Source organism: Lipomyces doorenjongii (assembly GCF_038497915.1).
Source record: "Lipomyces doorenjongii strain NRRL Y-27504 unplaced genomic scaffold V1508scaffold_3, whole genome shotgun sequence".
Taxonomy (NCBI): Eukaryota; Fungi; Ascomycota; class Lipomycetes; order Lipomycetales; family Lipomycetaceae; genus Lipomyces; species Lipomyces doorenjongii.
In genome coordinates, this window is record NW_027118070.1 from 418,244 (window position 1) to 441,914 (window position 23,671).

At 45.7% G+C, this 23,671-nt stretch overlaps 10 protein-coding genes across 10 annotated transcripts; 5 read left to right on the forward strand and 5 right to left on the reverse strand.

Moving 5' to 3' along the window:
* Positions 1–56: 56 nt before the first annotated feature.
* On the reverse strand, positions 57–1,616 carry V1508DRAFT_409584 (uncharacterized protein). The gene has a single exon (XM_066939175.1). The coding sequence runs from the start codon at positions 1,523–1,525 to the stop codon at positions 260–262; it is 1,266 nt and encodes a 421-aa protein (XP_066798644.1). The 5' UTR covers positions 1,526–1,616; the 3' UTR covers positions 57–259.
* Positions 1,617–1,965: 349 nt separating this feature from the next.
* Positions 1,966–3,869, reverse strand: V1508DRAFT_409585 (uncharacterized protein). Its single transcript, XM_066939176.1, has one exon. The coding sequence runs from the start codon at positions 3,694–3,696 to the stop codon at positions 2,254–2,256; it is 1,443 nt and encodes a 480-aa protein (XP_066798645.1). The 5' UTR covers positions 3,697–3,869; the 3' UTR covers positions 1,966–2,253.
* Positions 3,870–4,328: 459 nt separating this feature from the next.
* Positions 4,329–5,652, reverse strand: V1508DRAFT_348249 (N-glycosylation protein-domain-containing protein; the record flags this gene model as incomplete). The annotated part of the gene is made up of 5 exons (XM_066936720.1): positions 4,329–4,656; positions 4,696–4,763; positions 4,821–4,940; positions 4,999–5,236; positions 5,300–5,652. 5 exons carry the CDS (start codon positions 5,650–5,652, stop codon positions 4,329–4,331), a joined length of 1,107 nt encoding a protein of 368 aa, XP_066798646.1.
* A 1,914-nt stretch (positions 5,653–7,566) lies between these two features.
* On the forward strand, positions 7,567–8,415 carry V1508DRAFT_348180 (uncharacterized protein; the record flags this gene model as incomplete). The annotated part of the gene is made up of 1 exon (XM_066936716.1): positions 7,567–8,415. The coding sequence occupies one exon, from the start codon at positions 7,567–7,569 to the stop codon at positions 8,413–8,415; it is 849 nt and encodes a 282-aa protein (XP_066798647.1).
* Positions 8,416–8,783: 368 nt separating this feature from the next.
* On the forward strand, positions 8,784–10,475 carry V1508DRAFT_409596 (uncharacterized protein). The gene has a single exon (XM_066939177.1). The coding sequence runs from the start codon at positions 8,826–8,828 to the stop codon at positions 10,305–10,307; it is 1,482 nt and encodes a 493-aa protein (XP_066798648.1). The 5' UTR covers positions 8,784–8,825; the 3' UTR covers positions 10,308–10,475.
* V1508DRAFT_409600 (Mysoin-binding motif of peroxisomes-domain-containing protein) lies at positions 10,379–13,032 on the reverse strand. The gene is made up of 4 exons (XM_066939178.1): positions 12,828–13,032; positions 12,507–12,760; positions 12,064–12,444; positions 10,379–12,000 (listed from the first exon to the last, which is right to left on the reverse strand). The coding sequence occupies exons 1-4, from the start codon at positions 12,880–12,882 to the stop codon at positions 10,486–10,488; spliced, it is 2,205 nt and encodes a 734-aa protein (XP_066798649.1). The 5' UTR covers positions 12,883–13,032; the 3' UTR covers positions 10,379–10,485.
* Positions 13,033–13,118: 86 nt separating this feature from the next.
* V1508DRAFT_409601 (uncharacterized protein) lies at positions 13,119–14,329 on the forward strand. The gene has a single exon (XM_066939179.1). The coding sequence runs from the start codon at positions 13,482–13,484 to the stop codon at positions 14,292–14,294; it is 813 nt and encodes a 270-aa protein (XP_066798650.1). The 5' UTR covers positions 13,119–13,481; the 3' UTR covers positions 14,295–14,329.
* A 71-nt stretch (positions 14,330–14,400) lies between these two features.
* Positions 14,401–15,789, reverse strand: V1508DRAFT_155275 (uncharacterized protein). The gene is made up of 8 exons (XM_066936054.1): positions 15,492–15,789; positions 15,332–15,407; positions 15,222–15,267; positions 15,082–15,171; positions 14,968–15,025; positions 14,786–14,902; positions 14,698–14,710; positions 14,401–14,627 (listed from the first exon to the last, which is right to left on the reverse strand). Exons 1-8 carry the CDS (start codon positions 15,492–15,494, stop codon positions 14,467–14,469), a joined length of 564 nt encoding a protein of 187 aa, XP_066798651.1. The 5' UTR covers positions 15,495–15,789; the 3' UTR covers positions 14,401–14,466.
* Positions 15,790–16,316: 527 nt separating this feature from the next.
* V1508DRAFT_380224 (WD40-repeat-containing domain protein) lies at positions 16,317–19,783 on the forward strand. The gene is made up of 5 exons (XM_066937669.1): positions 16,317–16,701; positions 16,758–17,877; positions 17,926–18,129; positions 18,181–18,933; positions 18,987–19,783. The coding sequence occupies exons 1-5, from the start codon at positions 16,451–16,453 to the stop codon at positions 19,467–19,469; spliced, it is 2,811 nt and encodes a 936-aa protein (XP_066798652.1). The 5' UTR covers positions 16,317–16,450; the 3' UTR covers positions 19,470–19,783.
* A 1,124-nt stretch (positions 19,784–20,907) lies between these two features.
* V1508DRAFT_409610 (VOC family protein) lies at positions 20,908–21,633 on the forward strand. Its single transcript, XM_066939180.1, has one exon. The coding sequence runs from the start codon at positions 20,997–20,999 to the stop codon at positions 21,429–21,431; it is 435 nt and encodes a 144-aa protein (XP_066798653.1). The 5' UTR covers positions 20,908–20,996; the 3' UTR covers positions 21,432–21,633.
* Positions 21,634–23,671: the final 2,038 nt, after the last annotated feature.

A 23,671-nucleotide genomic window follows, 5' to 3' on the forward strand; every position in this document is an offset into this window, starting at 1 on the left:
AGTCGAGACAGTTACAATATTAAATGAGCACCAGTAGACAGCCTCCGGGCGTAAATGTCGAGATATACTGGCAGTTACTCAGGGGCGGTTAAGATATTTTTGGAGCGCGTAATGATGACCCAGATCGGGATTGTTGCCCATAATGAGAATCAATTGTCCAGAAAATACATACTATGCAAGAATGCAATACCTCTAATAACAATCGTAATCCAAAAATTTAACAGCTCCCACTTCAATCCTTTATCTCTGACCCTTACATTTATCGTTTCGTATAGATATCTCTCATCTGCACACTTTGCAAGTATAGCGTCGAATTGACCCTGTCGGACTGGCTTGACATACCCTCAAGCCGCTGATTCTGCTGTGCCAGAGTCGTGTTTATTGTCTTGGCGACAAGGTTTAATTTCTTCGATGCAATAGAGAGCTCATCAAGTCTGCTCCTGATACTCCGCTCGGTATCCAAATCCTCCTCGTCTGCCTCGAACAGATACGGAGATTGTTCTATCATTCGTTCCTTTTCTTTCTCACGTTCCTCCTCCACATATGGGGATCCAATAGAAATTCCGATCCCTGCTAGTCCTTGAGATGGCAACATCTCGCCAATAGCATTGTTGATATAATTCTTCGCGTAATAATTTGTTTCCAGGGTAACCCGCTCGTTGTTTGCCAGTGTGTTAAGAGCTCGTTCTCTGCGCTTAGGAGCTCGGGATAACGGATTCCTCACATTGGGTGCCAATAGTGGACGATTGGCTATCCTAATTTCCTTGAGATTGTCATCGGCCGCAATATTGTGGCGCTCGGTCTGCGTAAGTGCAATTCCGGCACTTGTAAGCATATCGTCCTGCTCACCCAGCATTCGCAAAGTTCTCGTTCCCGATTCGTAAGCTTGATTCGCTAATACTGTCGCATTCTGGGCGATGCGATCTGTTTCTTTGTTGATGTGCTTTATATGTCCTTTTATTGCCTGCAATTCTTGCTCCTCATCTTCGAATTGTTGCTCTTGACATGACGTTCCAGAATTATATGCCGACCGGTCATCATAGTCGCCCTCCCTTGCCCGTCTCTCTGCCTCGGTCTCCATGATTGAAGGATCGTAATTCTCGTCGTATTCATCACACGAAGGCGCGGGTATATATCGAATCGGACTCCCTCGCAAAGGCGATCGGGAAGGTTGGTGCACTTCAAATAGCTCATCGCGATTTCGGTCCTCATTCGTGACGAAGCCAGTAGACCATTTGTCACTTCTATTTAAGGAACTACCGTTCTGCGGATTGTTCACCGAATATGAATTTCGCGCCAAGTATGGATTCGTATTGTACGATGGAGACGGGGTTCGCCGACCGCTTGAATTAGCATAGGACGCGTACGAATCGCGGAAATGTGTATCGTCGTATGAACTTTTATATGACGGTGGCACCGATAGAGTGGACTGGGAGTTCTGCGAAGCATAAATATTGCTATCGCCGACTTTACCAGGGTCGCTGGATGGACTAGGAGATTTTCCCCTGCGCAATAAATTTTTCATAGTGAGATATCAACTTGTGTAGAATAATGTAAGCGTAATAAGTAGAATGGGACATTAGAAAGGAACAGGCGTGTTTAAGTATTGATGTTAGTACTGCGGTTCGTTTTAAAGCCTCTCTGGTCACGCGTATTGTTAACAAAAAAGGTGCCTTACGGCGTCTGAACCTTATCTGGTACCTTTGGCTCAGCCTCTAACATAATGTGGCGCAGCCAAGAACTTGACGTAGCGCGGCTTTCGCCGTGCTTTTATCTACTAACAAGACTATCATAGTTTATTATGTTGCCGCTACGTAGATTCACGATATCGAACTAATCGAGTTTCTTGTCATGCAATAAAGAAACGTCTCAAATCCAGAAGAGTTGGATATCGGCCTTCTCGTTAAACCACTGTACTTACCACGGAAGAAAATCTAAACAACATGACCGTTTCTGAGAATTTTAATTCGGTCAAAAAATGGCCCCGTCTATGCAATGAAGTAATTCCTATTGTTACAATACAGCCGCTTACAAAAATCGGTAATGAGCTACCGGTGCATCCTAATTGTACATGTAAAACGAATGCAAACGCCACATGAAAGAATCAGACCCTTATCACACGTTTTTAACAAACAAACACCGTATTCCATTATGGCGTATTCTCAATCCATGAGGATTACGTAAACCAAAACTCCATATAAAACATAATGCCAAATTCCAAAAACCTAATCCTACAATCATCGAGAGCATATTTTAAGCATCCACTTCTCTATATCGACGACAACGCATACACCAAACTTCGCGCCGTACGCGGGGCTGATCAGATGTGAGTGCGGAAATGTTGGACTCACTTCGAAGATTGGGAATGTCAACATCTCCGTGCGTTCGCATAGAAGTCCGAAGGCAATCCTCGTGATAACCATGACCGCAATCAAGTCGGATATAGGGCCCACTCTCCTCACAGAGACCGACAAGAGCGGAATCACACTCGAGATCAGTGCGGGCTAATACTGAAGAAAGCGACTCTGTCGACGACGCAGTAGTACTAGGATTCGCACTGGCCAACGATTCAGAGCGTCGCGAGTAAGGATGATGCCGCACAGCGTATGAAGAGCCACTTGATGAACTTCGATTCACCGACGACTCTACTGGTGCAGACTGCGGAACAGATGGTGCGGTAAATGTAGGTGCCGTCGCGGGCATCATTACTGGGGAAGATTGTGGCTGCGGCTGCTCTTGACTAGGTTGTGGCTGGTTCCGAGCATCTCCCGGCGTCTGGTTCTGACCGGATTGCCTGAAAAGCGAGAACAACGGCGCCAAGACGAATGGCAATCCACCATCAAATCTACCAGGCTGCTGTGGACGTGGAAGAGGTTCAGCTTCAATGGCTGTTCGGCACAGTGGGCATGTTGTCGACGACATCAGCCATTCCTTCAAGCAGCCATTGCCAAAAATGTGCCCACATGGCATCTCCAGCGGAGGATGATCTGCCGCGTCCGACTGTCGCGATGTAGCCTGATTCTCTTTTGACGCAGCCGATTCGTGCTGTGGCTGTTCTCTGTAGGTGGCGGCATCTTCCTCGGCTTCTGTGGTCAATACCGGCTGGCGTGAGTCAGAATCATGACTTCGCTGACACTCTTCCACAACCAAGCTGGAATTCTCTGAAACAGAAGAAGTGAGGTTCTGCTCATTGGCTGGTGCAATCACATCTATCATATTTATGTCGAAGTCTTTCACTTCAGCCGGCTTCTCATAATAGGGGTCGAAACAAATGGGACACGTCCGGTCGCTTTCAGGAATAGTCTTGAGATCGACATCTTTTAATGCGTCAACAGCGGCCTTGGATGCATGAGGCTTCGGTGGTCCTCCCATTCCATATGGACCACCAAGGCCATTGAACATAGCATTTTCGAATAACTGTGGCACGCCGTAGACGACGAATCCATGGAATGGTCCCTCCGCGCGCGATTGCGCTCTGTTCTGGGAACCCTCTGTTGTCTGTGTCGTGTCCTCACCAGTGCCAGGACTCTCTCTAGATATATCTTGAGGATCTTGAGGATCCTGGCCATTCCGTTGGGGATGTGGCGAATAAGTGAAGGTATAGTTCACAAAGACGACGTTGTAGGGACCACCTGCTTGTTGACCGGGTTCAGGGCCAGTAGGACTCCTGGCATTGTTATTCTGTGAATTGTCCATAATAACAAACTAGAAATGCAAAATAGCAACAAATGCAAATGCACAATCTTTCTGCAATGTGGTTATAGAAGAGAGCGTGGCCTCAGAGGTCGGTCGGATTATATATGGTGCTAGAGTTCATTGTGCGGGCACGCGATGTGTCACGTAACTCGGGTTTGCCGTGTGCATTGCGAGTCTTGGTAAGCTTGAATATGCCGGAACTTTCGATTCCTTTCGCGCACAGCTGGCGCGTAATTATGCAGTTACTCAGTTTGGGCACGTGAATAATTTGTTGACACGAAACCCTCTAAAGGCACAGATCGAGTTCCACCAATGACTGATTCATATCATACAATCCTTTAGATGAAGGGCCGTGAAAAAATGGCTATCAATAATGACACGGGTCGCGCCGCCGTCGGACTGGGCAATCGGGCTCTTTTTTTTTGAAGGAACCACATATGAACAATTAATCCCCCTGATGCAGTTCATCCGACACATAAGTTTTCAGGTCAAATGTCTTTACGCACTATCACTGGCAGCTGGCGTCTTATACTGCCAAACGCCATTTTGACTGTTCCGCTAAAATAACCGAACCAAATCCACCTATTTACATGCCAAAAAATGTAAAAACACGACATTTGGAAGCTAACTGTTTACATATTCCCACTACGAATAACCATTAAACTCCTAATTAACCCAAGCATCGTAATGAAACTCGCAATTCCGACCGGCACCACAGCAAACACTGCTATATGATATATATCAACCCTCCGTGCTCTTTCCTCAATTGCAATGTTACTGGTGACGAAATTTTGGATCGCATATGCCGCTGTAAGTATACATGCTATTAAAATCCATGTTGGAAGAAAATTCACTGGATCGTTAGCAAATGTTGTTAACACTAGTCTTGTCATTGCCGCCATTAATGTGTTGATTGAGAGCAAGCGCAATATTGTTGCTGGAGATGAATACATGACGAGCCTATACGTGGGTTAATTGTCGCCCTCGGTCATATACTACAAAGTTACTTGCCACCGAAGCATTAATCCATCAATAAATGCATAAAATAAGTAGGCAGAAACACCGGCCTAGAACGCAGTAAGTAAAGTGAATGCAGTATATACTATTGGCAGGCAGTTACACACCCATAGCGCGGCTAAGAGTAGTTCCAAAGACGTTGCTGGGCCATTTGGTGCGTTCGTCACTTTCCAGGCTTCATATAAGCAACTGTATATTCCGTGAATGCTGGGCGGTAAGGAAAGAGCCTATCGAAAGAAATTAGTAAGTACTCTTCCATCGACTAAGCAGTCCAGGAGATGTTACCTTGCAAATAATATGTGTAAAGTTCTGGCCTGGTCGAATAAGATCTTTCAGATTCCGTTCACTGACGACCGGTTTAGGGCTAGCTCTTGAAGAAGAAGGATAGGAGTTCACATTGGAGTGGATATTCGGTGTATGGGTCACCATCGACTGATTAATCGTTTCTCCAAATGAAACAGGACCCGGTGGACGATAATCCGGAATCGCAGACATCATATTCTGCCGCACACTGGGTACTAGTCTAACAAAATGCAGACTATTAGTCACAACAGCCACAATTACGATAGATATCAAGAGAACTAACCGCGATGCCATTGCGGCGAGCAAATTTGCTGACTGCTCACTTAAAATCCTGTTTTGTTGTTGTTGCAACAATCTCCGAAACTGTTCTTGCTGTAGTTCCATATCTCCGTACTCATCACTGGTCATGTCCCCTTCCGTGTCGTCTTCATCAGTAGTGGTCTCCTCGTCGAGAAGGACGTTTCGTCGCCGATACAGATAACCAGAATCCTCGCCGGGGATACGCCCGCCGTGCTGCACACCCCGCCGTCCGCCTTCGTTCCCGTACGTGTTGCTCGTCATATAATTATAGTTGTACGCATTGCTGTTGTATCCGCCATTGCCATTCTCAGAGCTGGAGGTGAAGGAGGATGGCATGTCGCGTCAGCGACGACACTGGAACTTAGTCAGTTGTAGCACCTGCACACAGTTTCATTCGACAAGCTTCCCACAATCCCAGCAACCAAAGGCTTTAACCTATACGAGTCGAGCCTCAGGTATGCCGCAGGACGTGAGTATAGAAAATGAACTGAGGTACGTTCTAGAGGGGACAGCCTGATTGCAGGAATGGAGGAGATGCGAGATGCGAGACGCAATATTTCGTGGACAACAGGGTTTGTGCGGGGCAAGCGATTTGTCCACCACTCACACGGTCCACCCCGCCTTCGTCATCATCCTATATCAACTGCCTGACCTCGGTTTTACACACCGACGCCGCAGTCACGTATTCTGGAGACGGCCAAGTAACTCTAATTGACGAGGATGTCCTCATCAGAACTCTCGAAGTTTGTGAGATGGCTGTAGCTCATCGTTCATTGGTCAAGCCGTCACTATGTCAGGCACAACCAGACTCGCGCTTATATCATCACCTTAGTACTTATCCATAGACATCTGTCGCTCTGCGCACTATCACTGTAGTATTCTACCGAGCATACTGTTATATCATTTTATTTGTGACGGCATGTCTTTACGATTGATAAGTAATATAGGCCGTAGGGAACAAAAACGATTTCGATCATGCGAGCATAAGCCCCAAACTTAGTGCAACACATGACCGTACGCTTGATATGTATTGGCAACGTAATTGGCCTAGCCACGGAGTTCCGGAACCAGTGTACGTCATGATACTCCATCAAACATTAGAATGCATTATCAAGTTCCGCAAGAGGCACCATTTCCATGGCCTCAAACCTCACATAGACCGCGCCTACTCCCGTGTAAATTAATGAATTTGTCTCGTCATAATGCCTGAAAAGTCTCGAATCTGGGAATTAGCACCTCCGGTATCCTTTCGACCGCGAGTATTTAACTTCTTGGTCCGATTGATTTTACTGCCGGCTGAACGACGCGGATTAACGACAATATAGGATAATCATCAGTAGACTGCATAAGCTGTATAAATAATTTTATTCCGTGGCTTCCGATATTGTAAACCAGGAAGTTCTTTCTTCCTTGTACTATATTATATTGAATTTCTATTCTTTCTATTCTTTCTCCTGCACTCACGTGATCATACCCTAACCCAATGGAGAGTGCGGTGAGTACTTCGGCGGCCCCAGTTGGGTGTCACAGAGCCACAACTAACAATAGTGTGACGTAGGGACCAAGAATCGCCACCTCCTAAACCAGGCCGCGAATAATCGCCGTGTGATCCACGACGGAATTACCCCATATTCAACTCTCTCCTTCTTTGCCTCACACACACGTCTGCAGTTACTATTTGCTCCCACGATTTGCAATATATTTCAAAGCACCATAAATCATTTATACGGCACAGTGATACAAGTATAACCAATGAAGAAGATTCTTAAGCACTCCCGCTCAAAATCGCCATCAGACTCAGATGCCACAAATACGGCAAATCCATACGCTGAAGACTCTAATCTCTCTGGACCCGCCTACAATCCATATGCGTTAGGAAGCAATCCATATAACAGTGTCCCGTCATACTACAGCAGGAATAGTCCCAGTCCGCGCACCGGGACACCTCTAGCTGGTGCGACATCTGTTATCGGACCCTTAACGGGTGTCAACAATGTGTCTCCAGCAACGAACAATCCTTACGACGTGTCTTCTTTTTCATCACCGTCGTCATCATCCTCGTCCAGACGAATTATGACTCGTCCTACAGCACCTGTGACTGATTTGACGGGGACTAGCCCGTATATTAATCCATATGCAAACACATCCAGCACATCCACCAATCTTCAACGACAGGAGCTTCTTGGACGTCAAGCAATAGTCAGCGATGAGAATGTGGCAGCTCAGACGCACGATTATGACCCATCGATCATGGAGACGGAAGCTGAGCGAGAGGCGAGACATGCGAGTGAACAGATACTCAGACAAGGACAAGAATATCTTTACAGCGAACAATCCGTATATGGGCAAATCCAGGAACAACAACAGGAGGAAGAGGACCTCGAAGTTAATGCATTAAAAGAACAGATCCGACACACAAACAAACAGAGTCTAACATCTGCAGGCAATGCATTGCGTTATGCAGAGGAAGCCGAAGCGGCTGGTTTGCGCACGCTGCAAGCATTGGGCGAGCAAGGTGATCAGCTAGGAAGTGCGGAGAATTCCATCGCTGTGACAGAAAACCAGACAAAATTGGCCGAAGACTACGCCTCGGAATTAAAGTCTCTCAATCGATCGATGTTCGCAGTTCATGTTTCGAATCCGTTCAATTCCAGGCGGCGACTCATGGAACAGGAGGACAAAATTCGAGCCACGTTTCGAGCACAACAGATTGATAGAGAGACCAATCGTCGGCGACAATACGATTCTCAACAGCGCGTTGCATCAGCCATGGGTAACGTACCTGGTGAACGTCGTCGACAATTAACTGAAACAGAGCGCAAATATCGCGAACAGATGAATACCAACAAGGCCAAACTTGCCGAGACATCTAAATACTTGTTCGAGCCCGACGAAGAAGATTTTGAAAATGAGCGCGAGTTGGAGTCTAGATTGGATGGCATTGGTTCTGCAGCTACGAGACTAAACATGATGGCAAAGTCCATTAGCACCGAAGTAACAGCTCAGAATGAACGCGTCAGTCGTCTTAGCCGGAGAACGGAAGATGTCGAAGTTGGCGTGCATTTGAATACAGTTCGTCTGGCTCGTATTGTGCGCTAAGTTCTAGATATATTAGATGATTCGTATGAAGTATTTGGGGGTGAAGAAAGAAATCCGGTGTAGTAGATGCATTTAGGCTCAGTGCTTTGGCGTTGTGTTGGACGAATGGATCAATTGAGAAATTGTTATTGATCGACGCTGAAGACAGAGTATCGGGATATGGCAACTGTTGATAGAAATAAATACCTAGAGTTAACAAAAATGTGCTATGTAGACGCGACGAAATAGCTGCGGGCGGGTGAGTGGATAGTGCGAGTGACTGCACGAATCGACGCACCTTGCTTACAGCCAAAACTCTTGGGTTAGGGCCTGTTCGAGGCGAGGCGTAAATCTAAATCTAGAACCCTGGCCGTTCAAACTCCTCAGCCCCCAACTCACTTATATTCCACACTTGCCACGGGTATTCGATAATGAAGAAATTATTAGGACGGTCAAAGTCAGGACGGAAGTCACCCACGCCATCGGAAACGTCTATATCGAGCAGTAATTACAATCCCTATACAATTTATCGTGAAACACCGGAGACGGTACCCGGTGGCCGGAACCCATATGCCATGGGCAGCAATACTTTCAACAGTGCACCCTCCTCTATAGAACATAACCCTTACAAGGGGAGTAGTAGCAGTCAAAGTTTTGGGGACCATGGCTCGGGTTATTCGAATCCGTATGAAAGGTCGTCCCCGGTTTCTAATCCATACGATACGCGGAGTTCGATTGGGAGCAACCATTTTAGTTCGAAAGCGACGGCAGGATCCAATCCGTATTCATCAACCGCATCAACTTCCGGTACCTCGAACCTGTATGGCGGAAGCGCCTCCTATGATTCCTCATCGCTCTACGGCCCCCCATCCTATTCGTCGCAAGATAAAAACACACAGTCCATTGGCAGTGATAATGACTCTATATACAGTACCGACACGACCAAGCCATATGGAACCAACGACGATACTGTCTCTGTCACGGAAAACAAGCAAGAGCTATTCAAGGGAATGCGAAGGAAGCTAAAGCCTCAAGTTCCTCCAAGTTTCCAATCTGCCCCGCGAGACTACGATCCCTCGATCATGGAGACCGAAGAAGAACGGGCCCAGCGACATGGCGAAGAGTCTTCCTACGGCGGAAATGGAACTGGCGGTTATCAAGTATTTGATCCGGTTCAAGAGGAAGGCGTCGACGATACCGAAATCCAAGCTATTAAGGAGCAGATGAAGTATGTCAAGAAAGAGAGTTTGGGCTCGGCTCAGATGGCGCGAAGGTACGCCGAAGAAGCGGAAGCGTCCGGCCTGCGAACGTTACAGATGCTCGGGGAACAGGGTGATCAGATTGCAAACGCGGAGGGTTCAATGGCAATTACAGAGAACAACACCAAGTTGGGTGAGGATTACGCTCGAGAGCTCAAAACCTTAAATCGTTCAATGTTCGCTGTTCACTTGTCAAATCCTTTCAACTCTAGACGACGAATTCAAGAAAGAGAGCAGAAGATTAGAGACACTTTCCACCACCAGCAGCTCCAGCGTGAGGAAAACCGCCGAAATCAGTATCAAGCCCAGCAACGTGTTGCAGCGGCCATGGGCAACATTCCTGGCGAGCGCAGAAGGCAGTTAACAGCGACTGAAATGAGGTATCGTGAACAGATGGCTAGGCAAAAGGCAGATCTTGCGCAGGCATCGAGATTCCAGTTCGAGCCGGATGATGAGGACTTCGAGGTAGAGCGAGACATTGATGCTACTCTCGATGATGTCAGTGCCGCCGCCAATCGACTGAATTCCATGGCGAAGTCGATCAATACGGAGCTCGAGTCGCAGAACCATCGTGTCGGCAAACTTAACCAGAAGACGCAGGAGGTTGAGATTGGAGTTCATTTGAACACGTCTAGATTGGCTAGAATACGTTAAACTAAATGGATAGAATTGCTTGTTTGATTAGATGGAACTCCCCTATATATATAGGGATGGATATGTAAACTGCATAAACTGCACCTGGGCTTGTGTATTATAGATGACACTGGGTCGGACATTTAACCTGAATATTGTGAATTGAATATGAGTAACTATTTGCAATAATCATTATTGCTCACAATGATCTTAACATCCTGTCCTGCTGCCTGATCATAGCAGATGCAATATTCTCTACCATCTTCGATTTGGCTGCCATCGGGATGACGCCGCTGTCCCTTTCCAATATCAACCCGCTGCCATCACCTTCTCGTTCATCATCTCCCTCATCTTCCAGATCTCTCATTAGGAATTTGCCTTGGTCAATACTCTGTGGCGACCAAGGAATACTCGTACTGTCGAAAGTTGCCCCTGAAAGTAGGCTATCTGGTGACGACATCACTGATGACACCGGGGAAGAGTCATTGTCAACGTCGTATAGTCTGTCAAGACTTGACGGCCCAGGAGAACTTGCACCAGAAGCAGCAATGGCCTCGTACAGTTTCCCTTTTCCAGACTCCCACTCTTTGACTAAAGCCTTGAGGTCCGCTCCAATGCTATTATACTGTTTCACTAGAATATCGGATGACATTTGCATAGACGGTGAGCCAGAGTAGTCCATCGTAGATCCCACAGCGGACCACGATCTCCTTAGGCACGAATCGATATTAATGGTGGCCTTGGCTGGCGTTTTATTTGGCGATGCGGATACGCGTGAGTCCTGAAGTTCCAACCTAGTCGAATCCTCACGCAGTACATACATCTTGGCCTCGATATTTCGTAAGGTAGCAGATATTGTATTGAGAGCGTGTAGATGCGGCCTCCACCTGATTTGTTTTGGGAGTTGAGACGAAGGCACCGACTTATGCGGATGTCTCTTCCGTTGCAACTCCTGTTGTTGACTGTGACTTTCCTGTTCGTTCGTATAAAATTCGACGAGATCAATAATGTCAGACTGTGTAAGTGACTGTCCCAGATCATCTGATAATTGTTTCATCAAATCGGACAATGTTTTAACGTCCTGCACCACCGATCTCCATTTTTTAATATCAGAGCCATCCCCATGAGCGTCCATAGCCAACAAACAGCAGAGAAGTTTCCTCCGTGTATGGTGAAGGCGGCGAAACTGCTGCTTCAATCGCCAAAGTGATTCGATAGACGCACTCTCGTCACCAGCCTCGTCCTCGCCATTGTCGATCAGGTCAGGGTTTTCTTTGTTTCTCCGTTGGTCCTCCTTCTCCAGCTGCATAGCCGTGGGACTATGAAAATCATAAATATCGAAATACTTCTCCAAATCTGAATGATTGCACAGCCCTGACAATACATCGAGAGATCTTCTATACTGCGAGAGGCTCAGATTCAATGCCGACGAAATTTGATTCCGCAGTGCGTTACACCTCCGGCGTCCTACTGGTGATTTCCGCTGCAATAACTGAGACGATGAACTCGACTTTCGATCAAAAGCGTTATGTAGTGGAGACGATGACGGCGAAGCTGGCATTCCGGGTATACCAAGTCCTCGAGAAATAAACTCGACTTCCTGAACTATACGGATTGTTCGAGACATATTGATATCAAAAAGATGATTGCTTTTTATAAATTGCGCTGCGTAATCGATAGCTGTCTTTCGCGTGGTCCGTAACCGTTTCCGCCACTGTGCTTCCAGTTAACCACATGGTCAATGTCAAGCAACCTGACTGAAGGCGTTTGTACTTACGGCGTGTGAATAATAGAACAAAGATACTGAGAGACCAATCACCATGCCGACGAGTAATTTGCACTTTGTATTGACCCCGGAGATAAGTCGATCGCAACCACGAAAAAACCAAGCGAAAAGAACGGCGACTACAACAATACATCCGCCGCTGCCAACCCAGTACTTGTTGCCAGTTCCCAAATCTGATCTAGTGCCATTCTTTGACTTCAAATTTCTCTCATCCAGAATGTCGCTATCTAGTTTGCCTTCATTGTTATCTGATCTCCCAAAGGCGGAAATTGGAACGTTTTCATCTAAAAGTTGTGATGTGACCAAAACATATCTGAATCGTTCCAAAAAGCGCGAATTCTCTCGCTGGCTGAGCCGCCTCTTCAACGGGGCCTGTGTTCAGACTATTAGTCTCTAAATGGCAACCAAGTATCGCACTCAAGATCGCAACCTACAGCAAACAAGAATTGAAAACGTAATCTCCTCATAGATCTCTCATCTCCAAGGGCTAGTGGCTTCAGCTCAGTATTGGATCCATGAAATACAGCTGACCTTGTTGCCTTGCCAGCAATTGCCGAACCAGATGAATTGGAAATAATAGGATGCTTCACTGCTGACAGTGCAAACCGCGCAAATTTCATTGGCGGCTCAGCTGATGGGTCCCGTTCTTCTGCCAGCTCAGTGGCTGTTGCAATATCTTCGCCTGCAGCTGATAATTCATTAGAATCGTTACTGAGAGCAATGTCCCCACAGCAAGTCAACATATACGAACACACCTTTCAGATACTCACCCAGCGGTGAATCATTATACACTACATGCTCAGACGCCATAATCAGAAATTATTGACTAGATCGACCTCGGTTAGTAGAACGAGAGACAGTCCGATTGTATCATGTCCAGTGGTCGACGTCATCAAGAGTTAACGTCAACAATCCGGAAGTGGCCCGAGACCAAGATTCTGACATATCTGCCGTAACTTACCATATATACAACGTAAATGCATAAGCGCTTCAATTGCCCTACACTAAAGGTGAAATCTGATTGCCCTTAATGAACAGTGCGTTCACCCAGGTGAATTAATCCGCAGAGCGGTTCTGTTGCATAGAGGTCTCGCAAATTGGCATCTTGGGTATATGATTTATCGAGCACACATTGCATCTTGATCTACGTGTCGAAAGTGCGTACATTAGCTTTGCTAGACAGCAGATTGCGTAGTGACAGTTGTATAAAGCTTTAAAACCTGCTATAATGACAACAGATATAGACTACTTATGTTTTATCTGCAGGCAGACATATAGTTGATGTTGCAGCAACAGCCAACTATCAACATGCACAACCTACCGCCAGTCCGCTTTCCAATTCAATCTTTGCTGCCCTGTTACACTATTTCCAATTCAATCCCTGGACCATCAGCTTCAATTTAACCTAAATGTATTCATTTATGCGGTATTCCTCGATAGGCGAAGCCTCTCACTTCGGAGTGTCAGAAAACTTCCAGTACAAGCACACAGACATGATAAATGGCCACGAAGATATGACGAACCCCTTGCTAACCTTGACTTCTGAGCACGGTGACGCAGCTTCTACTGAATGCATTGCCGATGGAACAGCTCAAATATCTTCTGTTGAACTTGACAACGTCGATGATGCTGTCGGTGAAGGTTCAAGTAGGAGAGTTGACTTGACGAACTACTCGGCGTACATCAGCAGTGGGTCGATTCATGTACGGTTTGCTGAGCCCAAGGTCGATATACATGAGTTTTTGTCCGACAAGGGTTTGATTGACCCAGATGATGAAGGCAGCTGGCAATTTCTCTACCGAAATCAGCACTCGCCTTTTGGAATTTGTTCGTATTGTTTGGATATGGAGGACAAAGAAATCTATTCCCGTCAAAGACGGCAGATCGCTTCACAACTTGTAAAGATAATACACTGGGATTCTCTCGAGAGTGTCGAATCTATCACACGGCGCGCTGAGAGAAAGGCCGACGAATTTGTACAGCAATTGAAAGTTCAGTCAAAGAAGATTGACCAGGAGAGATGCATTCGAGAATACCAGTTGTATAGGGTTGATAGCTTGGACGAATACACTATAGCGAAAATGATACCAGGCCTCGATGCTGAACTCGTTAGACAAGAGTGGGATGAGTACTTGATGAAAATGAGCAAAAATGTGCAGATGGAACTGAGGCGGAAGCGCTTGAGAAAGAAGTTGCTAAAACTTTTAAGACTGGGATTCTAACTTGCATCTAATTACTGCGTACGGTACTCATGACTTCTAACAATTTGGTCGACAATTAATATTAATAAAAACTATTGGTAAATTAAGGCCGCCTCAGATATAGAGTCCTCTTAACGAATATAACAATGCCCGTTCGACACAGCCATGATCGATCACGACTCATTACCTCTGTCTAACCTCCATAAACTCTGGAAATCAAGCCTCCTGCGACACGCTGCACCAATCCTCGTGATGACCGTGCAAACATGCTGTTCGCAATACCGCTAGCCTTGCCGAATCGATCGCACCTAGTGAAAGCCATGGCGTTTGTAGACGACAATATAACAGCGATAACTAAAAGTGTCAATATTATCAAAATCATACAAATTGTCACGTCGGATCCTGTAGTAGATTGGTTACATACTGACGAGAGAGAGCTAAACCAAAGAAGATCATGCAATCAGCAATTCAACTCAATTGGAGATTATAATATATTCTTAGTAGCAACATACCCAAATAAGCTCAAATTTGAGAATAGCCAGAAAGGCAAGGAGGCCCCAGACGACTGGAGTAGTGTACAGAACTGTCCAGAAAAATCGCGAGTCGGTTCCATTGATCAGACGCTGGGGCTAATCACATCGCATTAGACAAACCCCTGTTAATTATGCCTCGAAGTCATCACGTTGTTACATACATCCGCGCTCTCAAAAACCCAGATACTGTCACCATTTGACGATGACTCATTCCACCACCTGAATTAGACGGCTTAGTGTTAGATTGAATGAAAATTAGGGGGGCACAGACATACCGAAGCCCAACTAATAGACGGCCGGTGACATTCTTGGTGTTCCAGAAATCCGCAGCCAATAGCAAAATGACAATAATAAAAATCAGGACACTACATTCAAATTAGCAACATCTCAGGCCAAAAACTTAAAGATAACTTACAAGTTGTTTGTGAAAATGAGACCAAAAATGTATGTTAATACCGCCGCTGCCACTATGTTAGTAATTTACGCCAGCCACAACAACATTGCTAAGGACAAGTCAATATATACCTAGTCTGAATCCTAAAAAGAACCCAAGGGCAACTGGATGAGATGATAGCGAGAAGCGGAGTGCGTTCTCCTCAGCCTAATCAAAGTCGTTAGCTGCCGCTCCGTTGTTATACACGCAACAATATCGCTGGAATTAATCATTTCAGAATATAATTTATACCATTTTAGGTAATTGCTCGGCGCAGTCCTGAGCGTCAATGGCCTTAAGATCAATTGTCAGGTGAATTGTTCTTTTGTTGGAGATCGATTTCTCTAGATTCGAGACCTGCTGCAGGCCCTGTCCATGCGGCAGCGCCTCCTGTGATTTGAGGAAGGCTCTTCGTGGAGGTTAAACAGAGTTTTGAAAAGGTAGTTCTGGACGTTAAATATTTAGTCAAAGTTGCAAATAAAGTTACTCGGCAGTGCGGTTTTGTAAAGCAAAGTCTAATAGACATTGGCTTTAAATGTGCTGCGGCAGCAGTAACAATTACAAATGATTACAGTGCACTGACCAGCTCCGACTGAAGTACATACTGGTCCTTTAAAAGACTCCCAAATACTCCGCTTAATTTTCGCAATATTGCGGGTTTTGCGGGTTTTGTGAGTTTTGTGAGTTTTGTGAGTTTTTTTGCTAGGCGAGCATGGAATCATTTCATATGTATCATCGTCGGTAGATGGCCGTCACAAACCCATGTCAGTGATGGAGGGAGAGGAAGAGCTGTTGTTGGTACGATATTTAAAGATTTTTGATTGCGGAGAGAATTTTCAAATTAAATTGCAAGCAAATTGCTGGGTCAAAGTCGTCGCACATCATGTCCTATCGAAATTGCTCTGAAGTTTGGGATTTTAATCCTGACATGTCTTGAGCCGTTAGAGCCCGGCCCCTGAATTTTACAACCCAAACATGATTGTGAAAACGGCACATATGCGTTAACTCCTCATGCGAATACAACGTAACCGCATCTGAGTCGAGGTTGCTCCTAAAAAAATTTAGAGATTGTAATGTCCAGCAGCAAATTCAGATTCCGCAATTACGAAGCATCATATCTGATACTTTATTTCCTTAAGATATAGGAAAACTATACAGGATTATCTCATTAGGTAACCTTCTACCTTGGAGACCTTCTAGAATAATTTAGTATGGTGACATCCTACCTTCGGTTTGAACCCGACGCCTCGTTCGGCGTTATCTCATCGAATAGTAACTTACTATGGCTTCCACAGCCTTCATCATCGTCAGCGTCAGCCGGCCAAGTAATAGTTGGCGCATTGGAGAGTGTGATGATCTGGGACATAAAAAAGGGCGAAAAAGTACATAAGTGGAACGAGATCGACATCAAAGTAGAAGTGAGTTGCATTGCGAAACATGACGATGATATCTTTGCCGTAGGGTGAGTTACGCAATATTTCACTCTTCTTGAAGTAGGCGAATATCTAATGAATTTAGATATTCAGATGGGTCTATTCGAGTTTGGGATGCAAAGACCGGTTCTATCATAGTCAGCTTCAACGGACACAAGACAACAATTTCGTCCCTGAAGTTTGATCCTTCAGGTACACGACTTGCGAGCGGCTCTCGCGACTCAAATATTATTGTTTGGGATCTTATCTCTGAAGTTGGTCTATACCGTCTTCGCGGCCACAAAGATCAAATTACCGGCCTTGAGTTCATAGCTTCGACTGGCGATGATGTTGAGATGGCTGTCAATGAAGATATGGCAGCTAGTAATTGGCTTATTAGCACTTCAAAAGATGGTTTCATCAAATTATGGGACCTGGCCTCACAGCATTGCATCGAGACCCATGTTGCTCATCGCGGCGAGTGTTGGGCTCTTACTCTTAATAACGATGTGTGTATGACTGCAGGTGGTGAATCTGAGTTAAAGGTATGGCAGTTGAACGTCAAGAATGGCGCCGACGGCAACAGATTAAAGATACAGGGTGTATTACTGCGACAGAATAAGGAGCGAGCAGCAGGTATTGCATTCCATCCGTCGGCGCCGTTTGTGGCGTGCCATGGAGCTGACCGAGCTGTTGAAGTTTGGAGAATCCGATCCGCGGAGGAAGTTAAGAAGTCCGCGAACAGAAAACTGCGGAGGCGGAAAGAGAGACTCGCTGCCAAGGGCGAGGAAGCGAGCGAAAAAGATATTTTGGAGGATATTACGGAGCATGATGTGACTGAGATTTACGTGCCATATGTTATCGTCCGTACGCCTGCGCGAGTGCGAAGCATGGATTGGGCATTCACGACACCTGACTTTCAGAAAAAGGACACGCTTCAGATTGTGGTTTCACTTTCCTCAAACTGCGTCGAACTTTACAATATCACGGTTCCACAGCAGCACAAGAAGAGCTCACCACCTCCAGAGTATAATCGACTCTACGCTCTTGACCTTCCAGGTCATCGCACAGACGTGAGGTCTCTGGCGCTTAGTTCTGATGATAAAATGCTCGCTACTGCTTCGAATGGTAGTTTGAAAGTGTGGAACGTAAAGACTACTAATTGTATTCGAACATTCGATTGCGGATATGCGCTTTGCTCTACCTTCTTACCTGGTGATAGTATTGTAAGTATCTGCTATTGGCTTGTTTGAGTGTCATGTCTAATCATGTAGCTCGTCGTTGGTACGAAATCCGGTCAGATCGAAATGTTTGATGTCGCCAGTTCAGCGCTTCTAGACACCATAGACGCGCATGATGGTGCATTGTGGTCTCTACAAGTCAGTCCAGACGGCAAGAGTCTTGTTACCGGCAGTGCCGACAAGAGTGTCAAGTTCTGGAATTTCCGGATTGTTCAAGAAGAAATTCCTGGAACTAGAGTGAGTCTGGAAACACTTTCTCGTAAGACTTGCGACTAACTTAAAACATAGCGAACCATTCCTCGCATGAAGCTCCAGCACACTCGGACGCTTGAACTCACTGATGATGTTCTCTCGCTCAGACAATCTCCGGATGGTAAATACATTGCTGTGTCGCTACTCGACAACACTATCAAGGTCTTTTTCGTTGACACTCTAAAATTCTTCCTCAATCTATACGGCCACAAACTCCCAGTGCTGTCGATGGACATATCGCACGATTCAAAGCTTCTCATATCTTGTTCTGCAGACAAGAATATTAAGATCTGGGGTTTAGATTTCGGCGATTGTCACCGCTCGATATTTGCACACCAGGAAAGTATAATGGCTATTCAATTCGAACCGAACTCACACTACTTCTTCTCAGCATCAAAGGATCGACTAATTAAGTACTGGGATGGTGATAAATTTGAAAATATTCAAAAGCTCGATGGCCATCATTCAGAAATTTGGGCAATTGCTATTGCGAATTCAGGAGAGTTTGTCGTTTCGGCAGCTCATGACCGGAGTATCCGAATCTGGCAACAGACAGACGACCCGATCTTTTTGGAGGAAGAAAGAGAGAAGGAATTAGAAGAATTGTATGAGTCTACGTTGATAAGCTCTCTCGATGGACCGGAGCGGAGCGGTGAGAAAGAGAGTGACGAGGTTACCACGGCTGCCGCCGGAAAGCAGACGGTTGAGACTCTGGTTGCAGGTGAACGGATCGTGGAGGCGTTGGATCTGGGCGTCACTGATATTGAGCTACTCGAGGAACACGACATTGTATGTTGTCGTTCCATGCTTTGTTTGGTATTTTGTACTAACACAACAGATAGATGAAGAAGAATAATCCGAACGCTGCACCTCCGTCCCGGAATGCGGTGTTTGTAGCGCTGGATAATATCGCTGCCGAACGGTATGTGCTTGATGTGCTGGAGAAGATTAAGGCATCACAATTGCAAGACGCGCTGCTGCTTCTCCCATTTGAGAAAGTCCTGTCCCTTCTTAGATTCATTAACATTTGGGCCGAGAAAGGCTGGAACATCACACTTGCCTCGCGAATTCTATTTTTTCTTATTCGACTGTATCATCGGCAAATCATTACAAACGAGATCATGCGTCCAATGCTAAGTAGCGTGCGCGAGCACCTTCGAGGTGCCATTCAACGACAGAAGGATGAGTTGGGCTATAATATTGCCGGACTAAAATATATCAGACGGGCGTATGTCGAAGGACATACAAAGGAATTCTTAGACGAAGAGGACTACAATAAAGAGGAGGAAAGGGGCTTGAAAAAGCGCGTTTTTACTACAATCTAGAGTCGGATTATAATAGGTTTATGTTGCATTTTTTGAGTGTACAATATGTTGGATTTATATGTAATATATCATTGTTATGACATATTACAGTGTAAAGTTACAAGACTCTAGTAGGGTATATGTACGACTCTGCCATACCTCAATCACTCACTCCACTGTCAAATGCCGAGTGAGAGTGATCCGTCGGGCTTTAGAAGTCGCGAAGCCCGCGCCGTCTTTTGCAGCAGGGCGATGAGCTGATGAACAATATCCGGTGCTGCTGCGTTAATGTGTCATAACAATGATTGCGAATATCAATATGGAATTGAAGGAATGTTAACTAGCTAAGGTAACCCATGTGATTACCTACGAGCACGTAGGTCTTTCCGCTCTGTAAAACAGAACGAAGTCCGACTTAAATTCGGACCCTCTGGTTAGAGTGTTGTATATTAATTCACTAGCAAAGTTGCATAAGGTGATAAAACACACTGGCCTACATGATTCTGCACGTTGAAAGCCTACCTGCCCTCAAATGACTGTGCGCGACTAGAGCCGCCCAACAAGAATAGACAGCACAAAGGGCTTTATATCGCCATGACTGTACTATCTACAGTTCACATGCTCACGGCTTGAACTGGATACGCTAATTCTGGGGCTGTTGCGAACGCGAATATTCGCAGATATCCGCAATATTCGCTATTTGTATTCGCAATTCACAAACAGTGCGAGTAATATTCGCCAGTTTTATTGACAAGCTCAAAGTATGCGTACTTGCGCCAATCGTTATCGCCATCGTCATTTTCGAAAGGACGGTCGGGAACATATGCAAGGATCAATCCAAGAGACGCTTCTACAAATTACAATCGCGCGAGTATGTCAAGCCACTTGGACTAGAGGGCCGAAAAAAGCCCTAAGATTTGATGGTAACGCCTCATGCCCGAAGGCAACGAAAACAAGCCTCACCGCACAGCCTGTCGCCTTCGGGCTACTGCAGCCCGTGTACGAGTAGGCATCCCCCGAACGACGTCGAAAGGCGATTAGCTGTGCTGGCATATATACGCCATGAGTCATTATTCACTGATGTGACTTCCAGAAGTTGCGTAGTTTACTCATTCGATGGATTTAGAATTGGATTCTGATAGGGTCAGGGTATTCAGAAACTTTAAGTGTACTAGTCCATCATCGTCTGATTGGACGTCGCCGGTAGATATCACGTGATCACGTGATTTCGCGTACAGCACGCATAAATGACGCGTATCAAGCGACATCGCAGGAAACTCTGGACCGGGAAGACGCTCAACGCCAAGCCTTATGACTAATTCGATCTGCTGGTGTCGTCGTCAGAGTTGTTAGTAGCTGCAATTTAGCTGCAAAAGTCAGCACTGGTAAGGTATGGCTTGACCATACGATGCCGAAGGTTATCATAAATCGCTCGTATCGATCTCTCATCCCGGACGAGATAGCGCCCCTTCGTGCGGTTATAAAAGCGTCCCCGCCATCGCCCTTTCGAAAAAAATTACGACGAAAGTACAGCCCGTTTCCGACAACATGAGCTCTACAACCAAAAGTGTTTATCTGAACCTCCCAGTTGAGTCGGCGTCAGCCTCCGTCGCATTCTATACCTCCATCGGCGGATCTCACAACCCCAAATTCAGCAACGAAACAACTGCCTGCATTGAAATTTCGCCAACTATGTCTCTTATGCTACTGGAATCCGATCGTTTCCGCTCATTTACACCAAAGTCCAAAGCCGTCGTCGACGCCAAATCTTCAGCTCAGGTACTCATCTGTTTCACTGCGGACAGTAAGGATGAGGTAGACACTATTGTCGAGAATGCGGAAAAGGCTGGCGGTAAGAAGGATCCCTCGGCTGCGCATGATTATGGCACGATGTATGGACGTAGTTTTGAAGACCTCGATGGACATGTTTTCGAGGTTACGTGGATGGATCCGACCTTTAATCCCCACGGAGTTGAAGACTGATGCTGCACGATGATAGATTAATTGGGATCTTTTTAGCGATATATTGAATAATGCTTGGAGATGTGCTGCTGAAAACTAAGTCATGCCAGGTTGTGGTGGATATGAGTGGCTATCCAATACTTTCCCGATTAGAGATACAATGCCTTCGCGATCGAATTACTATGTATTGTTAGCTGTACTCAATCATTCGCACTTGACGTATTTCTATATGAGGTGGCGTAGTACGAGATGTGGCCATTATTCTCAGCAAGTAGATCCAAATAAAAATCTCCAGTCCGGCCGATGGTAGACATTAATCATCGAACTGAAAGGAACATAAGCAACGGCCAAGGGGGGGTGCGCACGGCCAGGAACATATGCAAGGACCCCAATCCAAAAGATGCTTCTACAATCGCACCGAGCATGCCAAGCCACTTGTAGTGGACGGCCGAAAAAGGCCCGGGAGATTTGGTAGTAAGGTCTTGCATGCCCTCAGGCACCGGAAAACAGACCTCACCGCGCAGCGTCCTGCACTTCGGGCTAGCCGCAAGATGGATAGATTTCAGAAAATGACGTATTGCTTGGTCGAACACCTTATCGAAGGACGGCCGGATATATTCAGTACGTGACTTGACCAAGAAATGATCGCGACAGTACTAGAACTAGCGGCCATTAACTCAGGATTTAGTCATATTGATCGACTGATAGACACCGTAGATTAACTTCCTGACCGACTCAATAATCCTTATTTCTACTTCCCTTGACGTGAGATGCCTGCAGTAAATCAAACTTACCAATGAGACTCGTCACCTGGGTTTTGTAAGACCTGAGCCGCAGGTGCCGTCTTATCCCCATATTTTCAGCCACGTGTACCCATAAATTCCACCGGAAATAGGTTATTTAGCAGTTAAGCAGTATATTTCACGCCACTTTAAAATGGCTGGAGTTCGTGTTTTAGCTGAAGCCGTCGTCATGCCAGCGAAATTATGTCGTATATTCCTTCCGGTGGCGAAACGATTCGTTTTGACCTCCGAGGTAGCATTTTTCATAGGAAATGTCAACAGATTTCAAGCTGCCAAATATCGAACACGCTTTACCTGTATTTTTTTTAACTTCTACTGGACAAGACACGTAAAATGAGGTGTCCCTCCTGGCAAGCTCTCAGAGAAGTCGGGACAGCTCCAGGTCGCCAGTCCCATTCGCGGCGAGGAGAGCAGCTAAATCAGATGCATAGTTTCCAGTTCTTAACCGCTCAATAATGACTAGTGAGTGTCTACCGAGGCATGACGGAGGAATCACCGTCGACACATCAGAAAGTCGTGAGTCGGCGGTGGTGTCACGTCATAAAAATGGCGGCAAGAGCGGGACGATTTACGATTTCTGCGCCACGGAATGCGGTCTTCAACGCCACAAGATATGGATTCGGCAAGGCGGAAGTGAATTAGACCAAGTGAACCTATCAAGGGTTATTAGTGGAACGGCGACCTCGGTTTATATCGCCACGAGAAAGATTGCCATAAGGTTTCGTTGTTGATCAGACGTTATTCAAAAATATGTTGAGAATAGCGCTTCGGACGTTGCATGAAAGTCGAGTTAAAGAATAAGTACTAACTGCTAGCTGTATAAGGCGTAGCTGATGTGTTGACTAGTAATCAACGTTGTATCAGTTGTCTAAACAAATCACATAATTGAGGCGCATCTACTATTTACACTCGCAACAATTATCCGATTTGTAGTAACTAAGGGTTATAGAAATATGTGTGAACAGCAATTACGACGGCATAATTCATCATCGCTCACGTCGGTTCTATATAACCCACAAACTTACAAAATATGGCGATCAGCATGATTTGAGTTAAGAGACCCCGCGCATTAATCTCCATACACTTGGTCGGATAATAATCAGAGTTGGCAACCGAAACTACCATATACTGCGCTATCGATAGAGGTTAATATCAAACTGTCTGTCGAATATTTTATGGCGATTTGCCCTTCGTAGATACGACCCTACACTGTTAATCAAGGACTGTTGATGATTTATGACTTTGAACGAGATTGTCTCTTTTTACTGGCGCCTAACAGAAGCGAGTCCCGTTTGGTTCTTTTTGTTCGACTTGGCTCAGCACGGGAGAACTTCCGGTAAAGCTGCTACAGTCTTGACCCGAATGATTGACATTTTGTCCCGAGAGCATTTCAGCAGTAAATTATTTGTGTTCTGTAAAGTGGAATAAACGTGACGTCGGCTCCATATACAAGCCAAC

Excerpts from the sequence above, each read along its gene's own strand:
- V1508DRAFT_155275 (XM_066936054.1), bottom strand. Across the intron at positions 15,026-15,081 it reads CGTCTATTAGTTGGGCTTCG|GTGGTGGAATGAGTCATCGT; the intron begins GTATGTCTGTGC and ends CGTCTAATTCAG. Across the intron at positions 14,903-14,967 it reads GGGTTTTTGAGAGCGCGGAT|CCCCAGCGTCTGATCAATGG; the intron begins GTATGTAACAAC and ends CGATGTGATTAG.
- V1508DRAFT_409584 (XM_066939175.1), bottom strand. The coding sequence starts at position 1,525 with ATGAAAAATTTATTGCGCAGGGGAAAATCTCCTAGTCCATCCAGCGAC.
- V1508DRAFT_409610 (XM_066939180.1), top strand. The coding sequence starts at position 20,997 with ATGAGCTCTACAACCAAAAGTGTTTATCTGAACCTCCCAGTTGAGTCG.
- V1508DRAFT_380224 (XM_066937669.1), top strand. The coding sequence starts at position 16,451 with ATGGTGACATCCTACCTTCGGTTTGAACCCGACGCCTCGTTCGGCGTT. Across the intron at positions 17,878-17,925 it reads TCTTACCTGGTGATAGTATT|CTCGTCGTTGGTACGAAATC; the intron begins GTAAGTATCTGC and ends CTAATCATGTAG. Across the intron at positions 18,934-18,986 it reads TACTCGAGGAACACGACATT|ATGAAGAAGAATAATCCGAA; the intron begins GTATGTTGTCGT and ends CACAACAGATAG.
- V1508DRAFT_409601 (XM_066939179.1), top strand. The coding sequence starts at position 13,482 with ATGTATTCATTTATGCGGTATTCCTCGATAGGCGAAGCCTCTCACTTC.
- V1508DRAFT_409600 (XM_066939178.1), bottom strand. The coding sequence starts at position 12,882 with ATGGCGTCTGAGCATGTAGTGTATAATGATTCACCGCTGGGTGAGTAT. Across the intron at positions 12,761-12,827 it reads GCTGGGTGAGTATCTGAAAG|CTGCAGGCGAAGATATTGCA; the intron begins GTGTGTTCGTAT and ends ATGAATTATCAG. Across the intron at positions 12,001-12,063 it reads TGTTCTATTATTCACACGCC|TGGCGGAAACGGTTACGGAC; the intron begins GTAAGTACAAAC and ends CTGGAAGCACAG.
- V1508DRAFT_409585 (XM_066939176.1), bottom strand. The coding sequence starts at position 3,696 with ATGGACAATTCACAGAATAACAATGCCAGGAGTCCTACTGGCCCTGAA.
- V1508DRAFT_409596 (XM_066939177.1), top strand. The coding sequence starts at position 8,826 with ATGAAGAAATTATTAGGACGGTCAAAGTCAGGACGGAAGTCACCCACG.